Source organism: Urocampus carinirostris, chromosome 6 (assembly GCF_059441175.1).
Source record: "Urocampus carinirostris isolate Australia breed hairy pipefish chromosome 6, RoL_Ucar_1.0, whole genome shotgun sequence".
Taxonomy (NCBI): Eukaryota; Metazoa; Chordata; class Actinopteri; order Syngnathiformes; family Syngnathidae; genus Urocampus; species Urocampus carinirostris.
Window position 1 is genome coordinate 34720195 of NC_142354.1, and position 23745 is coordinate 34743939.

Here is a 23745-nt window from a genome sequence, read left to right on the forward strand (position 1 = left end):
AGAGAGGTAAAAGCAAAGGAGATAGAGTAAAAAGTGACAGAGAAAAAGAGAGAGACAAGCGAGAGAGAGCGAAAACCCAGAGTGAGCAAGAGAGAGAGAGAGAGAGAGAGGTAGAGAGAGGAAAGCGAGAGCGATAGATACAGAGAGAAAGCAAAAAGTGCAAGAGAGTGAGCGAGAGAAGTAAGCAAGAGAGAGAGAGAGAAAAAAACGAGAGAGAGAGAGAGAAAGCGAAAAACGTGAGAGAAAGAGAGAGAGAGAGAGAAAAGCAAAAGAGAGAAAGGCAAGAGAGAGAGAGAAAAGAAAGCAAGAGAAAGAAAGAGAGAAAACCAAAAAAGAGAGAGAAAAGCAAGAAATAGAAAGAGAGAGAGAGAGAGAGAGAAGGGGAGAGCAAGAGAGGTAGAGAGAGAGAGAGACAGAGAGAGTGACGGAGAGGGAGAGAAAAGCGCACAAGGGAAAAGAGAGAGAAAAGGAGAGAGAGAGCGAGAGAGAGAGAAATACAAGTACACCGTTTGTGAGAGGCACTTGGCTTTGGCAACATCAAGTGGACATATTTCAACTCGTTTTTCTCTTGCGCTTCTCTGAGCATTGTCTCGTGGGCCGGATTCAATCCCTTAGCGGGCCTGATCCGGCACCTTTTTGACACCCCTGAACTAACGTGATTTGCAGGACTTACCCCGAAGCAAACCCAAAATATTTTTTATTTGTGAAGACTCAGGAGGAGCCTGTCTTTTGTAAGTAATACATTCATCAAATGTCCATGAAAGCATTCTGCATATACAGTATGTCTTAATTTTACAAAATTCACAGCAGTCAAATTGGCCAGGTTGTATATTTACAACATGTGTAGTCTAAATAGACCATGACATGTTAATATATTTTAAAATTACACACATATATTACAGTTTACAGGAAATATACTATGCAGGGTTTATATTCATGTTCATTGTTGTGGTTTTCATTTTTTTCAACATAGTTTTTTAAACTGAGGGGGGGGGGTTCTGTAAGGTTTATTGTTCTATATTCTTTATCAATTATCCATTATCCGTAATCGGTCAAATCATAATACGCTATAAAGCCAAGGGGCCGAGACACTTGCTCTCAGCCAAGAGGCTGAGTCAAGGTCCAAGCCACAGAGCCAAGCAGCGATCAGTGCGAATGCACCGTTTGCGGAGGTACTGCAATACCGGGCAGAGCAAGCTCTTATTCTATCTCCTGATTTCAAAAATCAAACTTACAGCATTGCTGTATTTTGGGGATTCTTAGATGGCATGACCAATGTCCTTCAGCATAGATAGTACTCTATTCTAGAGCCACAGTCGGGATACCTAATAAAGATGACAATGAAAGTAACAATGTTTACCCATTCATCCATCTTTCTATTATCTGCACCGCTTATCCTCAGTAGGGTCGCGGTAGTGCCTGTGCCAATTCCAGCTATCTTCGGGCAGTGGGCAGGGGACACCCTGAACCGGTTGCCAGCCAGTACAGGGCACACAGAGACAGACAACTCACTCGCTCATTCACACCTTGGGACAGTTTGGGAGGAAAAGTGCGCGGGGAAAACACACTTAGGCTATGGGAGAACATGCAAACTCTGCATGTGGAGCTGAGCACTTACTACACATCCGCTGTGCCGACATCTTTCATTCTTTATGTGTGTGTGCGCTTCTTTGTTTTTTATGTTACGCCTGCCTGGACTGCTAAAAAAAGAAAACTTCAGATGATTGCCTTAAAGTGTTGGTAACCAGATAAATGTTTGAATATAACTGGTTCCCTTCCCGAGAGCCAAAAAGAGATCCGCAGGTTGAGAGCGTTGTGGTATACTCTGCCCCCTGAGATTCGATCTGCAACCTCAGTAGAACTGTTTGAATCTAGGCTTAAAACACACTTCTATTCTATAGTTTATGAATGACCTAGATTTCAAGTTGACAATATCTATGTATTATTTGTTATTGCAACATCGGTCGCAGCCTGGTCATCCTGGAAGGGGGATTACCTCATTTGCGGTCCCTTCTCAAGGTTTCTTCATTTTCCTCAGGTTGTTTTTTAGTTTTTCCTTGCCCTCATGTAGGTTTTAGATCAGGGTATGGTCTTATAATAGCCTGTAGTCTGCAATAATCTTTGGTCTGTGCAGCCCTTTTAGACTCATTGTAACAAAGGCATATACAAAAAAACATGACTTGACTAGCATGAAAAAGGTGAAAAGAACAAAATGTCTGCTTCAATAGAGTTGAAACGCTGACCAATTCCCCCAAAAAAGAAAAAAGAAGAGTATTCAAGCGCATATAAGAAATGCTGGTACTTTCATGTGCATGATGAATTAGCTGACTGAGGCTGCAGTGATGACACAAGCTAGGAGATGGTGTCATAGAGTAGCTAAGTTCAAAATTCTGTACAGCTCCTTTAATTATCAAAATAGTGAAAACCTGCTATAAAAGAAGCTGTTTTATCACTCTCGTCTGCTTATAACGGAAATCACTTTCTTTAGTTCAGTTTCTCACTTTCTCACCACAGAATACATGCAAAGACATCATTGGAATATTTAACTATTTTAATTCCCACTATGCACCAATCCCGTCCCCCTTTAGATCAAATGTTGACGTGGTCTCACCTCGCCGTTTCCCACCGGCTGCAACTCACTATCCCCCGCCACCCCCTCTTGGATACATCTTTTGTGAAAACGAAAACAACCAGCAGCCTGCCAAAATATTTCTATAGCCCTCGTGCTGACAATGCAGGGACAGGGAGACAAAGCAAAAGGATGTGCAGGCATATTTGTAGCGGCAGCACTGAGATGGAAAGAGCTCTTTCTTATGCTCTCTCTCTCTCTGACTGGCTTTCCCTCTGTGGCCTTGGTGCAGCCATTTACAAGTCCTCTTTCAATGCATCGTGTCCATTTAAAAGCTCTCTTGAAAAAAATAAAGGTATCGGCCCGACACGGCACTTCACACGGGCGTGAATTTGTTGAAGGCCCTCTTTTCCAACCCTTTGCTGATAAGATGAAACTAAGGGCAACCTTAATGTGTTTGTGCAGGCCCTCTCAACAAATTGTCCAATGAGTGGAAAGACATATTTATCCTTGTAGCTATATATTCCTGCTAAATTGCTTGCTACCCATTGAGGATGAAGGTTAGCTGTATATATGCCAAACTAATGCAGGGCCTGTATAAACAAACAACTGCTGCACGAAAAAGAAAACCCCATTGGTAGAAAGTTTGTCTCATTTATCGTACATGTTGTGTTTTTTATTTATCTAATAAAATAAGAAATATCCCCCATAACCCTGGAGGACCACCAAGTCATAATTTTCCAAAGAAGAAAGGGGTTTTGGGGTTCTCCAGGGTAAAAATTAGAATTGAAAATACAGACGCTGCCCTACTTACGAACGACCTAGGTTGCGGACGATCGTTCGTAAGTTGAATTTGTTCGTAGGTTGCTTCAGTGCTATATTTTGTATGTTAAAGGTTTTAAGAAGTATGTTTAAGGCGTGTATAAGTAACCTGTATTGTTTTGTACTAAAGAATATAATAAAATAACAAACAATATGCTCTATAAAGAACTTACTTTTAAAATATGAGCTTCAAGAGTTAGGCGACTCCCTCCTCCGTGGTAGAAAGTGGCCAAAAAAGGATCATACCATTTTTTCAACCGCATCAAGCTCTCTTATTCCACTTTAATTTCAAAAGAAACGGCTCGCCTCTTCTTTAAACTTAACACCAACCACATTGAATGGATGCACAAGATATTAAACAATAAAAATGTCAACGTTCTTGGCGTGCTAGAGATACAGTGCAGCGTGTTTACACACGAACTAGGAAGTAGACGCCGGATTTCTTCTTCGGGGTGAATGCTGGGTGACTTTTCACAGCGCCACACGCCGTTAGCGGCGGACAGAAGACCTACAGTACTGCCCTGCACCCAGAAAACACAATACAAAATTTAGGGGAGTGTCTGTATATTTTTAGCTGGTTTGAAAAAAAAATTAAATATAAATTAAAATATATATAATCAGAAAAAACACACAATTTTACTTATTCAATACTTGTTTAAACTGTTCGTATTCTAGCTGTAATTCAAAACAAATGTCCCCATTGTGGACATTTGTGAATAAAGGATTAGCTTATCTTATTTCCAGGATTCATGTTTTTGTTTATTTTCCACCATTAAAAAAAGTTAGTATAAACTGAAATAAAGACTTTACTTCTTTTTTCAAATCTGTCACTTGGGTGAGATTTTTTTTTGCAGTGTAAAAACACTTTCACTGATCTGGCATGCAGATTATTATGCAAACACAGTATCTCTTTAACGACTGTGTAAGGATAATAAAAAAAAAACATTACTTAAATATGTTTTTTGCCACTAGGAGGTGCTAAATAATGCACACTGCCCCTTTAAGGCTGTTTACTTTTCTAAGGGCTTATTGTTTTCTGTATATTTATGATGTTAATTGCAGCCTTTTTGTATTTAGAGTTGGGATAATTTCTTTGCAGTATGTTTTAATCAAAGGGAAGCGATAAATTCCATATGACCAAAAGTGATCCCTTTCTGAGTCTTTTCATAAACTGTAGATGAAAGCATCAGCATGAGTTGTTTGAATATAGCAGTAATTAAAGACATATACTGAAAGTGATCTGTCACAGTAAACCGGCCGCTAAAACATAAATTTAATCATTCACGACCAGATGTTTCCTTCTTGTACCTGCATTTTACTCGAGGGCAACTTATGGACTTAAAAGTAAACGAAATATGCAAATGCACTCCTTTCAACTTGGCAATCCATAATGTTGCAGCTTTGATGCCGCAAGCCGGATGGCGACTCCGAATTTGCAAAACTGGCACGCCGCATGTTCACGGTTTACAGATCCCTTAACCGCCATGGTCATCGGTGCACCACTTTCTGTGGTGTGCCATGAGCAAATATGGCCTGGCGGCACCCATCTCTCTCCAAGCGGGTTTTTCATTTAGGTAGATATTTGCTCCCCCACATGAAATAGATAGTACTTGTTCCCCTGGTTGCCACTTGCATCTGGCTACCTGGCTCAGATACAGCACCTACATCATCTTGTTTCGGTTGTTTTTCAGTGTGGAGCGTCACCCTGCTCTTTAAAAATAAGCCAGGCCTCAGCATTGACAAGCAGTAGCGTGTGACAATATTGATGGTGGGTAAAAACTATTTTGTTCCGAAATTTTGAGTATCAGATCACACAATAACAATGTAAACCTTCCATTTCGACTGAGTCAGTAGGCACATTAGTCCCGTTGGTTGGTTTACTTGTCACGGATCAGACGGATGAGGACCACAACTGCACAACCACAAAACCCGGCGCCGATCGAAGGCGACGAGTCACGTCGATAGCTTCGCGTGACAAAATGATTTCCGGTAAATATCATGTTGATGGTTGATACTGGCTGAATAATAATAAATACAAAATCACGTTAAGAAAGTCTTGGAGTAAAAAGAAAGTGGAGATTTGGGACTAGAGTGGTACCTCGGTCCTCAACCAAAAGGCGTTCCTGGTTGTTGGTTGAGTACCGAATTTTTTTGTCCCATAGGAAACAATGGTATGTATTCTAATCTGTTCCACTCATAAAATAAATATCTGAAATATTAAGAAAACGTATATCTAAAACAACCTTAAAGAACATAAATGTGTTAATAATACAAAATAAACATAAAAAAGAAGAAATAAACTATTTTGTACCGGTTACATACCTTTGAACAGTGGTGTGATGGTATACAAGAATGGGTGTGGGAAGGTTACAGCTTAGCCTTCATCTTCTCTTTTAATAAGAAACCTGTCCATTGTCAGCTGATTCTTCCTCTTTTGCACTATTATTCTAAAGTGCAACATGACATTGTCAATAAAAATGTTCCTTCCCTTTATCGCTGTTGTTCTTGGGACCCATGTTCAAAAGCAACGCAAAAGCAAAAACGAGGAAAAAAATTACTTCGAAAATGACGTACCCCTTCACTCATTGACGGTCTGGATAGAAGTGGCGCTAAAGCTAGGCTAACTTGCTCCGCCGAGTACATCTCGGCTCCACTCGTTACGCGCCAAATCTCATTCAGTTCAACTATTCTGACTCGGGTATTTTCGTTTGGTTGGGCACTGAATTCCGTGTCGAGCATCGAAACATTTTTTGCGCACATTTTTTGGTCGAACACCGATTTGGTTGAGCATTGCGGTGGTTAAGGACCGGGGTACCACTGTACCTTTAAGGAAGATGGCTTGAAAGATGGAACCAAGAAGAAAGCGAGCAACAAGGTAGGTGAGTGCAGAGAAACAGGTTCAAGGTGTAGCTTTGCAGACGATCTGACAAAGGTAGGCTGTAAGGCAAGGCTTTAAATACAAAGCTTGATTGGCAGGGAATTCGGAACAGCTTGTGGTAAACGAGAACAGACTGGTAGAACAGATCAGGGTGCAGTGACAGAGCAGGGAGGTGATTGGTGCTGGTTACCGGTAGAGAGAGAGCTCATGACATTACTAAGTACTTTACACATATGCATGCAGAATGTCAAGACGACATTTTCTTGATTGTTCAGTTTTGCCTCTTTTGACCGTCGCTATTTGGCAGGGATGAAATAAATGAAGAAAAAAAAAAGACCTAGGAATGAAAGAAAGCTACCGTTGTACGTGAAGCAAATTTTGACCATCAGTTCATCTTTGGATGTCAACAGAACTTAGGAAATTTGGATTTTCCGGGGCAAAATTGTAATATTTCAGACAAAAAGTCCCAATGGCCTGCTGTGGCATTACAATTCCACATACAATCATCAACTATCGTACTTATTCCTGTATGAAGCGTACATATTTGTACCCAAAAAAGAATTCAAACTTTGGGTGCGTGTTATACAGGAGTTTGCATTTGCACAAATTTTTAAGCAACGGGAATCGTTTTTTAGGAATGCAAGCCCAGCCAATCAATAAAACCTTGTTACACTAATTGCAAGATCATAATTTTCGATTACTACTTCAGCTGAATATCCAAACAGTCACTCCATTAGCGGAATTATTCCCCCGGAGCGGCTCATCCGACTCGCTGGGCCTTCTCCCTCCCATTCTCTCGTTTTCCTTCAAATCCTGCCGCAAAATATTTCTCTCAGACGGCAGCATTGTTAAACGTATTCCTAAGTCAGAGAGGACGAAATCAAAGCAAAAAAACGTCAAGGTAAAGTGCCGACGAAGTTTCTTTTCCGGTTGGCCCACGCCGCTGTGAGAACGCTGCCTTTGAATGCGTCTGCTGTTCTGTTCACAATCAGCCAGAGAAATCCCACTTCAGTCGAAGGTCTCGCAAGGAGGCAAAAGAGGCACTCCAAATTCATTGCTCATATTAAACCGCCAACTATGAAGTTTTTATGATTGAAGGCTTGGGGGATGGTGGTTGTCTGGAGACAAGGAATGGTCACAGGGGAAGACTAATAACGCTACACATCCATCTGTTTCATATAATGGCCGTCAGGGGGATGGACATGAGAAAAACTATTAACTCAATACTGACTTAAAACTTCCTTTGAAGAATGCACAGAAAGTCTAATTTTGCTTTCTCTTTTTTTGTCACTGGTAAGCATTGGATTCTAACTTGTTGGCTGACATAAAATCTACATGTAGCAATTCCAGCTGGATTTTGAATTGTACCTCTCTAACAACATGGCAGCCAATCAGATAACAGCTAGGTGTGTCCTTTTGCAAATGTTAGAAGTATTACTTTTGTCAACACTCATTACTTATTACAAATAGATATGTTTTTAGAAGCATTTTTCCAGAGAGGCAAAACATGAAAATAGGTTTTAGTTGTATTATTAAAAACAAAAACCATTCCGAAGGCAGGGGCAGCACGGCGGCGCAGTGGTTAGCGCGTGTGCGGCACAGTTCTAAGGTCTTGGGAACGTCCTGTGTGGGTTCAAATCCAGCTACGGGACTTACTGTGCGGAGTATGTATGTTCTCCCCGTGCTTGCGTGGGTTTCCTCCCACTTTCCAAAGACATGCATTTCAGGTGGATTGGCCAGTCCAAATTGTCCATAGGTGTGAATGAGCGAGCAAGTTTCTGTCCCTGTGTGCCCTGCTGGCTGGCAACCAGTTCAGGGTGTCCCCTGCCCACTGCCCGATGATTGCTGGGATGGGCTCCAGCACCCCCGCGACCCTACTGAGGATAAGCGGTGCAGCTGACGAGATGAGATGAGATTCCAAAGGCTTTGGCGCCGCTGATCAGTTAAGTATCAAGCCCATGGGAATTATTTCAATATGATGAATCACCACTAGATGGCAGTATTGGCATTGATCAGATCTTTGTTTAATCATCGAGGATCTCCTCTTATTTGTGTTGCTTTCCTTTCTCTATCCAGTGACTGAGAGAGTGTGGGTGGACCGAAATCGTGTGACAGAAAATCTAGCGCGCTGAAAATTAAAGTTCTGCTTTAAAAGCATCTTTCAACAAAAAGGTGTTTTTCTCAGAGGTTTTCTTGAAAACAAGTAGTTTCTAACTTAGCAATGTTCAAATGTTGTTTGATAATATCGATAAAACATATTTTTTTCTTCAATGAAAGAAGAGGGTTCAAGCTTTCTTTCGCTGTGTCATATCTGTATACACCTACGGAACTGCATTTTCTGTAGAAGTTCGAAAATGAGTCAACATGGTAAAAATTGACGTCTTGCATTGAATGAGTTAAACAGAAATATTTTGGCCAACACACATTGCTCACCAGAATTGGACAAGAAATTTTTTTTTTTAAAAAAGTAGGACAAAATTTATTGTGCATTTACCTAATAAAATAAAATTATGATGAAAGTATACTTCACTAAATAAAGAATGGATTCAAATATATGGATTTGAAGGGACAATGTGTATTATTTGACTACTACATGTAACTGCATCAGGTCTTGCAACCGAAAAGGAGTGAAAAAAAAAAGCCGAAAGAAGAAAACAAACTAAGGAGACTTAAAGTGACCAACCTGCAGCGTTTTGCTTTTCTTTTGTTGCCCAGCCTTTTTGATGTTTTTGGGCAGCTGTAGCAGCAAGATGATAGACGGTTATGTCAGTTACCTTTAGATGAGACTCACGTAAAATGAATAGTTATTTCTCAACCTATGAGTATTTTCAAAAAACGTATGTTTTTATGATAGTTCATGTTATGGTGTGTCTTTTCTTATATGAATGAAGATTTTTTTTTTAACCGATTGGAGGTGCTAAATAATACACGCAGTTAACAAATAAAGACAAGACAAAAATAATGTGATTTGGTTGAAGCTCCATCTTCTCCCTTTCCCAAATGCAGACCCCCAACCCCACCCCAAAAGAGCCTCTTCTGAATTAATTCATTAACCTTGTTTTTCTCTGGATTTCCGATTCAGATGCAAATAGTAGTCAGAAATATTTTTTAAAATGATTCTCCTGACTAATGCAGTACTTAAAAGTAAGATATTTGACTTTTCATTGACTAAAAGTAGACAAATACAAGTTTGTCTGCTAGAGTTAAAATTAGAAGGAATATTTTTGACCTACAGTTTACAAAAAACGACTATCTAAAAAACAAGAAAGTTGACTAAATATAATAAAAACGTACAAATGCGAATGATATTGGCCTACAACTTAGATTTAATATAAGAATAACTCATAAAAGGGTAACCAGACAATAGCATCACCATTCTACCATCACTAATAAAACAATATTCAACAATAAAACTAGCTAAATTTCAAGTTCAATCAGGGTTACAGCATTTAAAATCAATGCTTTTTGACCAGGCTTATTTTGAGATTAGTCCATGCTAGCATGAAAAATTGCTTTTTTCATGAAAGCAATAACACATTTCATATTGACAGATTAAGAAAACCATTAGGTAGCCCACTAAGAACATCTGAATAGCCCGTGGACAGTTTCTGAAAATAGCTCACCAGGAAAACAGGAAATTTGATTCCTCACTGCAATGATGTTTTAGTGGTTGACTGGGCCATTTTAAATCAACTTTATTAATTATAACATTGTAATAATATAGTAACAACATAGAAAGACCATGTTAAATTTCCACTTAAGAAACACATATCAAATCGGTCACTTGTGTCGTAATCAGTAAGTAGCTCTCAGCCTAAAAGAGGTTAGTGACCCTTAAACCTAAGCCCTAACCCAAAACCCTAACCCCACAAAAACAAAAACACTTGAATGATGATTTTATTGTTTTCATATTAAACAACATGGAAAATTGTCATTGTAATTTCCTCACAGGTGCCCACTGTACTGTACATATGCATGCATTTTTTATTTAATGAGTTAATCCCCCTATTATTTAATGGGATTAAGTAATTAAAATGAATAAAATCTTCCTAAATATGCAACCTAGAATTTAACAAATAATAACCAATTAACAGTTTTAGGAGGAATAAAGTCCAGTTCTATAAACAGCATATGCCGAAGTAGATAAAACCGATGAACAACAAAAGAAAGGCGTGGCCAGATTCACACAGGGGGGGTTGATGCTTTGAACACACTATGCTTTTGCATGCACACTCTCTACACAGTATGCACACTGAGCTGCTGACCCAAATGCATTTCAATGCAATGAGGTGTGAAGGAGAAAGAGAGAAACTAGCGAGAAAAAGGAGCAAATGAGGGGGAGTCAAAGAACTAGAGGAAGATAAAGCAGCAAACACAAGAAAGTGTGCTTTAGGCGCTACGGTTTCGCTTTCTGTTCAATTTTTTTAAGCTGCTGCATTACAGCTCAAGTGTATTCGGTGCTGTGGTGAATTAACTGAATTTATAAAAGCATCTACATTGCTCTCATTTCTCCGTATGCTAACTTTCCCTTCGTAGCCATTTTTTTAAACAATTCAGTTTGCAATGGAGCGAACTGAGAAAATGACAAAGTCGTTTAGAAGATAAAAGAAACACATTATGGAAAATTGGCTTTTTAATAACTTGTATACAAATAGTTGGATCGCTGCAACGCTTGCCTGACCAGCTCTTGTCAAATTGTTCAGCAAAGGCAATCTTTTATGAGCTTCATAATTTCAAAAAGATTTTTATGAGAACGTTGTCTTGGCACAACAGAGCAACTAATCTGCATAATATTGTCCCCTGCAATTGTACGCAAACTGAAGGAAACTTTTACTAAGCATAATGAAAAATACATATAAAGCTGAAACGTGAGTAGCGCACTACTCGTGGTGTCATTTGATATGAAGGTGACTGAAAATACAACTCAAGTAGACTGAGCCAATTTTGCCATCTAACAAGTCAACGTTAGCGTTCGAAACAGAAGAAACAGATGCTAGTTTGTGTCGTAGAAAAAGACAGCATTAGCTTTCCTAAGAGAACACAATGATAAGTTTTGCATAAATGATGGAGCTAGTTTTTAAAGTAGGTGATTTCAATCTCAAAGATTAAACTATTTTCCGGTTATTAAATACTTGACGCTAGTTTTCAGCGTAGAAACAGTGAACATTGGCGAAAAATTTAACTTTAGTAGGCACTCAAAATAAAGAGAGAAGACATCAATACATTTGTAGCTTGGGAAGAGGACGCATTCAGATAAGAACTACATATCCTAGGTGACAAAAGCAGATCTTGAAGGGTGTGGTAATCAAAGAACAGCAACATGATGGGCCGATAGTGACAATGATGTAATAGTCAATCACACACATAGTAAGCCTACACAGCTGCACACATAGTAAGCCTACAAAGCGGTAATCTGTACATCTGTCTGTTTTGTTTTGTTTTTTTGCACTACTGGCAGTTCTCTTATACCTAGCCACTCCTTTGCACATCTGTTCTCCTCTGCACTATCGTACTCCAGTGTTATTGTTATTGTATAGTGACTTGTTTACCTGACTGCCAATTTTGCACATCTGGTTAGCTGCTCCTCTTGCACTCTTTGCACTACTGTATAATACTATACATAGCTATAATTATTTAGTATATTATTAGTACTTCAATACTCCAACTCAATACAACATTTTATTTATATCTGTACATTCAAGGAAACTGTGCGGGTCAGATGTATCGACATTTAGTTCTGTATACACGTGTACAAGAATGACAATAGTATATCTGAATCTGAATCTGAATCAATACACTAATAGTAAAAAAATGAACTGGCATCCTATGAAACCTCCCTACAAATCCAATATTAAAAACAGAACAAACGAATCAACTAGTTTTAGTCGTGGAGGGAGAAAATTATAGTTTTTGGTGTAGAATAAGACGATGTTAGCTTTCCGAGTAGAAAAACAATGCTGAGATGTGGAATACAAGAAGAACTTACAGTGATTTTTGCATAGGGCAGAAGATAGTAGTTGGAAAAGAAGAATAGAACGCTAGTTTTGGTATAAAGGAATAAACTACATTTAAGCATAGAAAACAGGAATAATAGTTTCCAGGGAGGAAAAAATAAATAAATTGGCGTGGAAGACAGTAATTTTGGGCATAGAAGGGGAAAACTGTAATCTTTGATGTAAAAAATATTAATGCTGACTTTCCAAGTAGTAAAACACGATGCTGATATGTGGAATACAAGAACAAGTTGCTTTTTTGGTGTAGAGGACAATGACAGTAACTTTTTGCAAAGACAGAAAGCTAGTTGTGGCATTTAATTCTATTTGGGGCTAGTTTTGAACATGAAATATATTGTTAGCTTTTTGTTTTGTAAAAGCAGATTTGGGCACAGAAGAAAACGTTGCAGCACATTGCTGCAATATGATGAAAATTGTTATATTTCTTGTTACTGATAATTGAGATATATCATTTAAAGTTTTTTAAAAAAAAAAAACTCAATGTCACTTGAATAAACAGCCCCAAGAATTAAAACCCCAAATTAAAAAAAGAAAAATGTTTATATCAACAGAATGAATGCAAACCCTAAAATGATTCAACACAAAGTACTTCAAAATGAGGTTCATCAGTAGCATTAGCTAGCGTACTACCCTAACATGTAAGCATGAAGTGACGCACATCACACACAGCCAAGCAAGTTTGCACGCTAGAAAGTGGCATACATGTCAAGAATCGTTTGCAACTTGCCCTCTCCGACTCGAACTGTCAGCTGCAAAGGGAAGCTCAAACTCGGCCAGATAACAAACAGAGCATAGCTCGTGTCAAATATGAGGTCATTGGGAGTAAACAGGGGATAACGCAGGCCGTGAAGAAAAATCATCGGTTTCACGCCATTCGACTGGCTTCGATGACCCCCCACACCCCATGCCCCACCTTTCTGCCCCTTGTCAATCATCCCACACCGCATTTGCGAGGTTTTTATCTGCAGAAAAACGCAAAGTGCACATCAGCACATCTTGTAATCGCTCAATGGCAAGTGCTGGAAGACGCCGACTTCCAAATGGATGATAAAAGCCGAGGGAGGATCCAAAGACTTCTTTGACAGGCAGGCAAAGATGTCTGATAACGGCTCTGACATCTGTCTATTAATTATCTCCAAATTTACTTCATAAACCATACGCGAGAGGAAAAAAAAATGAAAACCGCACCATCAACTCTCATCTAATTCCGGGCTCGAAGCCACACTTTTAACAAAGTGGCGCATTAAGAAATTAACCACCCAGAAAAAAGCAGTAAATTCAACAGCAACGTGCGACTAGCGCAGGCTGGGAGTCAGCGGCGGTAATTACAATTGACAGAGACAAATTTCCAACTCCCCTGTGGATGTCGGATGGGCTTATTTCCCAAACTCAGACAAATCTGCCTGTCCAAACACAACCATATGCTCAGACAGTTGTTCGGGACCAGCTGTGCTGCTGCAGGAATTTTAGTCGGGCATTCTTGCTATGCTCCCAAACCTCTCGTTCACTCTCGATCGCATCGTCGCTGAATCAAAATGGAAAGCAGTGCTTAACTGCAAAACTAATCAAAAACAGTGAATGTAAAAGGGTTAACACATTTGCTGTCGTTTGCATTTTTGGGGCTTCTTCCAAACGGCAAATATTTATTTCGAAGTGAAAACACTACGAAAATTCCTCCTAACATTTAGACAAGTGCATTTTATAGACAACATGGGACAAACACAGTAACTTGTAAGTGGGTTTACTAGGAATTCTTCAGTGAAAAACAGAGAATGTACCGTAAATTCCGGACAATAAGCTGCTACTTTTTCCCCAAACTTTCAACCCTGCGACTTATTCAGTGATGCAGCCAATTTATGTAATTTTTCTAATAGCCGCCAGCGGCGCTCGAGTACAAAAGGTAAGATTTAGACCGGTGCAATAGTGTATAAGCGCCGAGGTAGACTGCAACTTCTTAGCTTCTGCACAAATTAAATTAGCGTAGACATATCCTCATCATGCAAGTTGCAAAAAGAAAGGCACATGACGCAACTTTCAAGCTAAACGCAATCGAGCAGTCCGATAAAGGTAACAGAGCTACTGCACGTAAGCTTTACCTTGCAAACGTGTTTTTGAATAAGGGAGCGTGGGACGACGTTTATATGACAAAGTCTCTTTACCATACTGAAGGAAGACGACTTTGATGACGTCAGTTATAAGTAGGAAGATGATGACGGTTTACCGTGGTTTCCACATATACGGTATATTTTTTTAACAGACCCGTTTACTGTGTTGCGAGCGTGTTGGTAGTAGCGTTTTGCTACCCTTCACAGGCACGGTTTGGGATGAAAGTTATAATATTATTATTAAAGCTTTGAAAACTCTTTCGGTCTTTGTAAATGTGTGTAACCATGTATAATATGTATTTGCAACTGTGTATTTTTGTAATGTATTTATTTTAGAAACTTATTCTGATATGTTTTGCACGAGCAAATGAGAAAAAAGGGGGCGGGGCAAACGCGGGCTGACGGGAAGTGGAGTAAAGGTGAGACGTGTTTGTGGACGCGGCCGACAATAGTGGATATATATTTTTCCCACCCTTACCTTTGGATATGTACACTTTTTTCCTTGGACTACTTTCAACGGGCACCCGGACTCTGCGGGTCTGCATTAAACCTTAATTTCCGGTATCATTTTCCGTTCATTTTGCTGGCTGTAATTTTTGGACTGTGTCGGGTATGGGTTAATTTTGTGTTTGTGTTGCATTTTTTCAATGTGGGCGCATGCGGCTAATATACAGGTGCGGCTTGTGTATGTACAAAATCGGTTTTCCTCCCGAAATGCGGTGGGTGCGGCTTATAATCAGGTGCGCTCTATAGTCCGGATTTTACGGTATATCTTTGACCTGTTGGACTCTGGTAGGCGCCACAGGTCCCTCAAAACAAGGACAAAGCAGTATGTATTTGTTCACTTTGGATAGTAGTTGGGAAGTGGAAAACTCCACTAAATCAAACAGTTTTAATAATTTGGTGTTACAATTTGTGTTACGAGGCACACTTTCAAATTTCTGGCCAAATTGGGATTTTTAGGTGCGTCTTCTAGTCTGGAAAATACGGTATTATCATCCACTCAGCACATGTTGCAGTGTTTACAAAACTCACCTGACCCGGCGGGAGGAACTCATGGCTGTTTTCATTCATGTACATGTTGTCACCATCAAACTGCAAATAAGAGAGGAAACAATTAGATGAGCGGGATGCGTCCCAACGGGGAAAGGCAAACATCTCACCAGTCAGCCAGCGGAGGAACCAAAGCGACGCGGCAGCCTAATGACTACAAGTTGTCGGCTTACGGACCTCGGCGCTCCGCTGTGTGCCACTAATTACAGTTCATTAGAGACACGCCTAATTAGGCTTTGTCAAAGCTTGTGTAGATCACACTTTCCCTCGCAGCGTGCCTGCAGCTACAGGCTGTGTTGTGTGAGCGAGCGACAAAGTGGTAAAAGCGCAACGAGTGAAATTCTGTCTGTCAACTGGCATTTCATCCGTCTTGCAGTGTTTCCACGCTTCATATTTATTTCTTGAATGTGGATTTGTGATTATTACTTTAAAAAAATTCATCCCAAATTGCTTTTTGTTTTTCCTTTCTAACAAAAAAAGATACATTCTCTTTTTATGACTTGTCATATAAAATGACAACTTTCATGTGAAAAAAAAACTGCCAGACTTATATAGACGCTTTCTGTATAAATTGACATTTTAATAGAATCAAACATGCTTCTTTTTTTTCTCCGATTACAACGTGACAATTTTTATCACCCGCAAGGAAAACAAGGGTGTTGATAATGTTATCTTTTGGAAACTAAATATGTATGTGTTTGTTTTTGGTGTTTGTTTTTCTTTGTCTGTCCACCAGAGAATAGGGGTGTATGATATGAAGATATGACCACCATATTTCACGTGCAGTCAGGTAGGTTACCCTAGATGTGAACAATGCCCAAGCCAGAATAACATTGACTATCAACACCATCTTTTACAGGCAGTTAGGTAGGTTATCCCAGATGTAAAATTGTGCAAAAAGAAGCTGACCAGGCATTTTTGGTTTTGCTGACTGAGCAGATTTTTCAGAAGGATATTCTACTCTCTTAGATCAGTTTGGCCAGGAACACAATCTTTAACAAGCAATCAGGTAGGTCAGTCTAAAGGTGAAAATGCGGAAAACAATACCCAGCCCAACCAACCATTGTGTGGGTAAATTTTGTGTAAATTATAACTATAACCTTATCCTCCTTGTTTTATAACCTTATCTTCTCTGTTCCTTTATCTTCTTGTTTTTTTTTACCTCACCGTGAATGTGTGAACTGGAGTATGTTAACCCATTTTATAACAATGACAATAAAGGTATATTCTATTCTATTGTATTCTATTCTATCCTATGTGTTTCTCAAAGGCAGAACAGTTACCGTATGCAGTATCGTTCAATTGTAACTATGCATTTCCAATTATATCTACCATACTTTGTGGCATATGAGGCACACTTTCAAATTTCTGGCCAATTTGGGTTTTTTAGGCGTACCCTATTTTCGATAAATAAGATACCTCTTCAAATGTTTGAGTTTAAGACTAAGCGGCCGTGTCGGGCAAAACATATTTCACTCGAAGCCTTGTCGGCCATTGAGCTCTGACTACTCAAAAGTGGCTCCTGCCAAGACTGTGACACAAACACACGGAAGGACATCTGGTCGGACGTCTGCAACGCTCGCATTGTTTTGTCCGTCTCGCAATCTGCAAGCCTCCGGCTGCGACCTCGCCGTTAATCGAGAAGAAGCCAAATAAACCCCCAGCCCCGTTGCCACTTTGGTCTCCGCTGGCTTGCCGCGGTACACCAACTTAAACGTTCACCCACGCGCTGCTTTTTCATTTAGCTCCCGGGCACACCTCAGTTTTCTCAGGAAGACCTGAAAACTCTCTCGTGTTTGATCGGGAAATGTGAATCATCAACATCGGCCCCTTGTCATTCGTGAGGCAAAGTGCAAAATTGTTTCGAGCTTGCTGGCACATTGTTGGCCTTGATGGTGAGCTTTTGTGGAGAGGCCAGTTTGCTAGCGGCTTGGATCATAGTGCTACAATGAAGACTGAATATCGAAAAGACCAATCCAAATAATATGAGAAGGAGCTGGAAATAATTGGGAACAAATTTACAGATTTATGTTGCGTGTTAAGAACAAACATTCTTTAACTTGAAGCTTTCATCTATTGGTGTATAACAGGAACATTTGAACTACTATCAGGCTTTATTTTTGTTACTTTTCTTTTGTTCCCCAAAATAAACAAAAAGTGTAAATGTTCATGATTGGCTGGAGAGACGAACTGATTCAGCACAACACAAAGAGGCATATTGAAAATTGAAAATGAAAAAGAAATTCCAAGCAAAGTGTAAAGTTATATTTTGATTCCCTTTATTGGGATAACTTAGGCTTTTTGTCCACAGAAATTATTATTTTCTATGTATCCATGCATGTATCCCACTTTTTTGTTTTTTATTTGTTAAACAAGTTTAAAATATCCCATAAAGTGTATTCCACTTCATGATTGTGTCCCACTTATTGTTGATTCCTCACAAGAAATTACAGTTTCATATATTTTTGTTTGAAGTCTGAAATGTGGCAAAAAGGCACACAGTTTGAAGGGGCCAAATAGTTTTGCAAGCCACTGTATCTACGCATCTATTTACGCATGTATCTAAGTACCTTAAGTATCTATCCATCATAATACAATGTGAACATTAAAAAAAATGCCAAAAAGTAAGACAATGACAACGTTTTTCTTATGACACCTCTAATTTCATAATTTGTTTTGTTTTCATTTTAAAAGGTAAATGTTTGGACCAAACAAGACGATATGTAACTTCAGAGTGATGATACGATTCCATAAGATGAAGGAAAGTATTTCAAAAGAGTCACAATTGTTCAATATAAATATTTTCATACGAATTAAAACACTGGCATTATGCATTTGATTTTAAAACCAAACAATGTGAGAAAAATGTATATCACAACATACTTAAATGTTCCATTAAGTGTAAAATACCTTTCTCGATTAGGAATTTCTATTTTTTGACGAAAGCTAAGGTTGAAGGATAGAATTTTTTTTTTTTTAAATAATCATTATTTCCAGCCTTCGTCTCAACAAGAAATTAAATTCCTTTTTGCAACTCATTTGATTAGCATGGAAAACACACAACTGTGGGCGTGAACCCAAACCTATGGATGGTAGTGTATATAACATTTGGACAAGCATCCCAGTTTCTTGTGATATTATTCAAATAAAATCACCAATTCCATTTCAACGTTTTCATTGTCCCTGTGATAGAAGCATTCCTTTAACAGTGAATGGTTTCATTCCGAGAGTGCCGTTATTTGCCGCGGGGAGGAATCATCACATCCTGCATCGGATGTCTAAGGGGGAAAAAAAATTGCCTCCTTTGTTGCTTTCCTAGAACGACTTTACATGCGCGGCCACAGAGTTTGCAACACCTGCAAACCGGTACTCGATGGGTGATGGAGAATGAAGAAAGGAGCAGATAATTATATATCTTAGCAAAGAGCGAAGCGGAGTCACCGAGGGCAGAATAACACAATATATACATTGAAGGCTCCAAAAATGTTCCTGCCTCTCTGTGGTCACAAAGCGGCCCTTTGGGCTAAGTGGGCTGTAATTATGTTCCATTGGAGATCTCGGCGAGGAATGAAAGCTGCGCATACTCGCAGGTTAGTCGTGTTTACTCGCTGCTAAATTGAGTTTAATAGTCTGACGTCAATGTGGCCAGTGACTTATTCTCTTATTTCCATTTGAACCTAGCGGCTTAGGTAAACATCCAGGCTGAAAAAGAAAAAAAAATCCAAAATGATTTGGCCAAGAGATGACGTCTTCTACAGATTCAATAAACTCCAGCAATATTAGAGTAAAATAATACTCAGAGGACAAAAAGGAAAGCATTTGTAAGGAGAACTAGTAATTTGGGGATATTTTAGGAAAATGTATTGCTGTAAAAGGTGTTTTAATTGCATGTGTGTATTGTAAAACAATATATATTTTAATAATACTCAGAGGGTTTGAAAAAAAAATAGCATTTTTACTCACAAAATGAGTATAAGAGGATTTCAGTATGTGTTGTTGTTGTTTCTTGAGCAAAGGTTATACAAGTAGAAATCAATAAAACACGTGTTTCATTTTTTCCCGTTTTTTTAGTAATACAAGAAAATAATCAGTAAAATCAGTAATTTGATGTACAGTGGAACCTCGGTTTTTGAACGACTCACAGTTTGAACAAATCGGAGTCCGAACAAAAAATTAGAGAAATTCTTGCGTCTTATTTTGAACAAAAATCGGAGTTCGAACGCCGGTACGACGCGTGAGTGCGTACGCGAGGGTGGATTGCTGAGCGGCGTACGGGTGATGAAAATACGAGAAGTCGCAAAAGCACATTAAGTATTCCGCGATACAGCTATGGCTAACTGTAGTGCAGTGGTACCGTCTAGGGGTGGATGTTTCACATCACATTTTTTTACTCCTTTTAATTTTCTCAGGTGCAATTGCACCTCCACTACACTAGGGGACGTCCGAGATTAAACAAATGTGTAGCAAATGGGCCGAGTTACAGAATTTCGTCGAACTCCACATCCACATGAAGCTGCAGCCACCAAAGTCTTTAATGACTTTAACGACACTGTCATGAACCACTTCCGTAAAGTGCTAAAAAGAAGGCAGAAGCAAGTGGCATTGGATAGATATTTTAAGAGAAAAGAACATCCTGTAGCCGAGTCATCCGTAGAAAAGAGATTTGAACGTGTGAGCACCCCTCAGACAGAAGAGCTCCCGAAGTTTTTAAGGAAGGGGACTCTCCTTCCAAACAATAATTTTCCTTCCTCCTCCATCCCTCTCCATCGTCCACCTGCGCCTTCGGCTGACCACCACAAAGGTAAAAAAAAATCCTATTCATAATTCTTTTCTTTATACTTTTATTTTTATTTTTTACACGTTCATGTTAGCGTAAATCTTTCGTACGGAAGATTACGATAACGCGAACGTAAGATTAGCCTGGGTTACATTTATGTTTATGTTATTTGTGTCTTAAAGGTAAACAAAGGTAAAATTTCAGGGTGTTGGAACGGATTAAAAGGATTTACATTATTTGTAATGGGAAAAATGATTTCGGTGTTCGAACAAATCGCTTTTCGAACAGGGTTCTGGAACGGATTTTGGTCGAGAACCGAGGTTCCACTGTATTTCTTTTTGGCAGTGCAATCTTAAACAGGGCGCCACCGCGGCACAGTGGGTAGCGCACAGCCCTGCGGTCCGGAGGTCCGGGATTCAATTCTAGTTACCAGCCTCCCTCATGAGGAGTTTGCATGTTCTCCCAGTGCCTGCGTGTGTTTCCTACAGGCACTCCATTTTCCTCTCACATCCCAGAGAAATGCATTGCAGATCAGATTGGCGACTCCAAATTGTCCCGAGGAATGAGTGAGTGAATGGTTGTACGTCTCCGTTTGCCGTGCAATATCGTTCGTTGTGGTCAGAGAGAGCAGACTAAGTGCTGCATGGGGTAGATTTTGTGTTTGTGTATTGGGGTGGGCGTGACCGTTTGCATGTGCGACTGTGATAGGTTTGTGTAAGCTGTCAGTCAAACAGGTGGGATGGGCATGCGCACTCTACATCTCCAAATCAAAACAAATCTGCTCGCTTTTAGCGGGTCGTTACACTGAAAAGAATTAGTTAATTAAATCGGACTCTGAGGAAAGTCAATAGAGAGCAAGGTAATGGTTGATCACTACTAGGTGCTCTTGAGATTGTTATCAGGTCTGGGTATCCACTGAGGTAGCATCAGGAATGAAAACAATAGCGAGGCTGCAGGTCTGACCTACTACTACAGCTAAGCTAACAACCCTCACAAGCTTCCCTTGCAGTGCCAGAATTTCAGCAACGCCAGATCCATTAACCATGAAATAAATTATGTGGAGCTACAGCTCGTGAAAAACCGCTCCATTTTGCACTCACACTTTTTTTTTTTTATAATAGCGACATTAGGATCACATCGAAGACACCTGATGCTACCGAGCAGCTAGCCAGCCGATCCCTAAATTGCGTTCTTACTCCTAAAGGGGAAGCTCTCCAAATATGTTTTACCTTTGTATAATGACAATAAAACCATCCATTCAACTGCAATTATGTGTTGTAAGTTATTATTTGCAGATCCATATTTGTCATTTTGTTAGAGTCGTATATTCTAATGACGTCATCTTGAGGTAAGTTTAATTCTTTGGGGGGTTTTATGAAGGTGTGATTATACTTTGCGGATTTTCACTTTTCCAAAGTGGTTCTGGTCCCCGTTAACCGCAAAAACCTAGGGATCTCTCGTTTTAAAATCCCCAAAATATTGGCCTATTTTACAGTTTATTCAAAAAAGTAAAAGTCATGTGATTAACGAGGTCTATCTTAACGGGACAATATAGTTTAGCGCAGGGTACTCCAATGTGATCCCCACCAGGGAACACCTGAGTGGCCCGTGACAATGGGGCATCGCGATTCTCTTAAATGTGTTATATAACTGACATGATGTTTTAGTGGTTGACTTAACTTATTTTAATTACAACCGAGTATTAAGATAGTAACAACATATTAATAACATTTTATTTTACAAATGTGTATCAAAAAAGTAGCTCCTAGCTTCAAAAAGGTTGATGAAATGAAATGAAATGAAATGATCTGCATTTTATATAGCGCTTTCCCTGGTTTAGTGCCTCCCGGTGGTAAAAAAAAACAACTTTGTTGATTTTAAAAAATATATTTATTTAAATAATCAGCGAAAACACCTGGAATAGCATATTTTTTTTTATATACTTGTGAGTCGAGAAACCCCCCACCTAGAGAAAGCCTACAAAATTGTCCACCATCTTGCTGCTTAAGGGTACCTGGAAAACCAAAATCCTGAATAAATGAGATGAAATATGGTGCCGTTTGTTCATTTTGAGTCTCTATAGTAAGGATTGTCTATCTTTGTGGCTTTTAGCTCTCGTTTTCAGATGCACGACACAATAAAGTGAAATCAAGTGGTCAAATAATACACACCTTGGCTTTAAGGTCAAAATATATCTCAAAAAAATATTCTAAAATGATAGTTTGCCAAAATTAAATTTCTATCTAAACCTGTTTGGTGACCTTGGTCCAGGAGCCAATGTGATAGAAGGCTTTAAAAAAGTAAATATTTGATGTCATTCACAAATTCTTGCGCCAATTCTAAAATACTGTGACTCAAAGGCATAGTTTTGACATTACCACAGGGGATGTGTCCCCACCAATATGAAGCAGTCAGTGTTGGGTCCCCACCAATCAGATGTGATCACTTAAATAAATGTGCTATATGCCCACCAATACCAAGAACAAATCTATAACCTTGCTACGACTGTATGTCCTCATTATGAACGAGCACGCCAGATTTATTGAAATCTGAATCTACTTACAGGTGTGTGAACTCATAGACTAAATTTGCAAAAAGGAACAAAAACCCTACCCCACAATCCAAATACCTGTGTCAGGATTGTGGTCCTGAGAGTGCTTGTAGTGACTGGCTGCACACACACAAATAGATGCATAACCAAACAGAGAGGGTAATGGGGGGGATGGTGCAATGCACACTATAGATTGCCTTTGTGAATTTATCCATTGCTGAATTTCACCTCTGTGTGTCTGTGTGTTGTGTGCCTACGTGCAGGTTCAATGTGATATCTTTTCTGCAAACATGGCTGCACTGTTTATGTAATAAAACCTGACCAATAATACACAGCGTTGATCCCTGCCAGATGAAGATAACACTTTCTATGATTTGGATTTTTTCCCCCTCACTAGAACTAAAACCACACCCAAAGGTTCTGTAGAGGACATAACATATTCCCTTTTGTAGTTTTAAAGCTGAAAAAATGACTTATCATGTCAACTACCTATATATCTACATAACAGAGTTGTCAAACATTGAAAATCCATCCATCCGTCCATTATCTGCGCCGCTTACCCTCACTATGGTCGCCTGGACATTGAAAATCATATTTCAGAAAGTTTTTTTGTAAGTAGCATTTAGGAGAGCAATTTTAAGTCGAAAGTGGTTCTTGGACAACGTTGCAACCGCACATAAAAGCTGTGTTTTTGCAATTGTCCAACACCATAAATATCCAAGCGACAAGAAACGTCAATAGAAAAATAAGCACGGTTTGATTTATTCCCCCCAATTTTCATGGTTTTCATTGAAAATGTGTATTTTGTCATTTGATATATTTTGGACTAGCAGACTACAAAATACTTTTATCATTAGCATAATAAAAATAGACTTAAAATAAATAACACATAGTGAAAGTAATACGGTTGGCGAAGTGGTTTGATGGGGAAAAGGGTTTCAACAAGTTTATATAAATAAATCATATATTTTACAAT

At 39.2% G+C, this 23745-nt stretch overlaps 1 protein-coding gene across 2 annotated transcripts in view; it reads right to left on the minus strand.

Moving 5' to 3' along the window:
• tox2 (TOX high mobility group box family member 2) overlaps positions 1-23745 on the minus strand; it is a 205622-nt gene that overhangs the window by 102882 nt on the left and 78995 nt on the right. For both annotated transcript variants that reach the window (XM_088338842.1, XM_088338843.1), the window contains exon 3: positions 15424-15483. In XM_088338842.1, coding sequence (XP_088194968.1) covers positions 15424-15483 — 60 coding nt within the window. The remainder of the gene's footprint in view (positions 1-15423; positions 15484-23745) is intronic.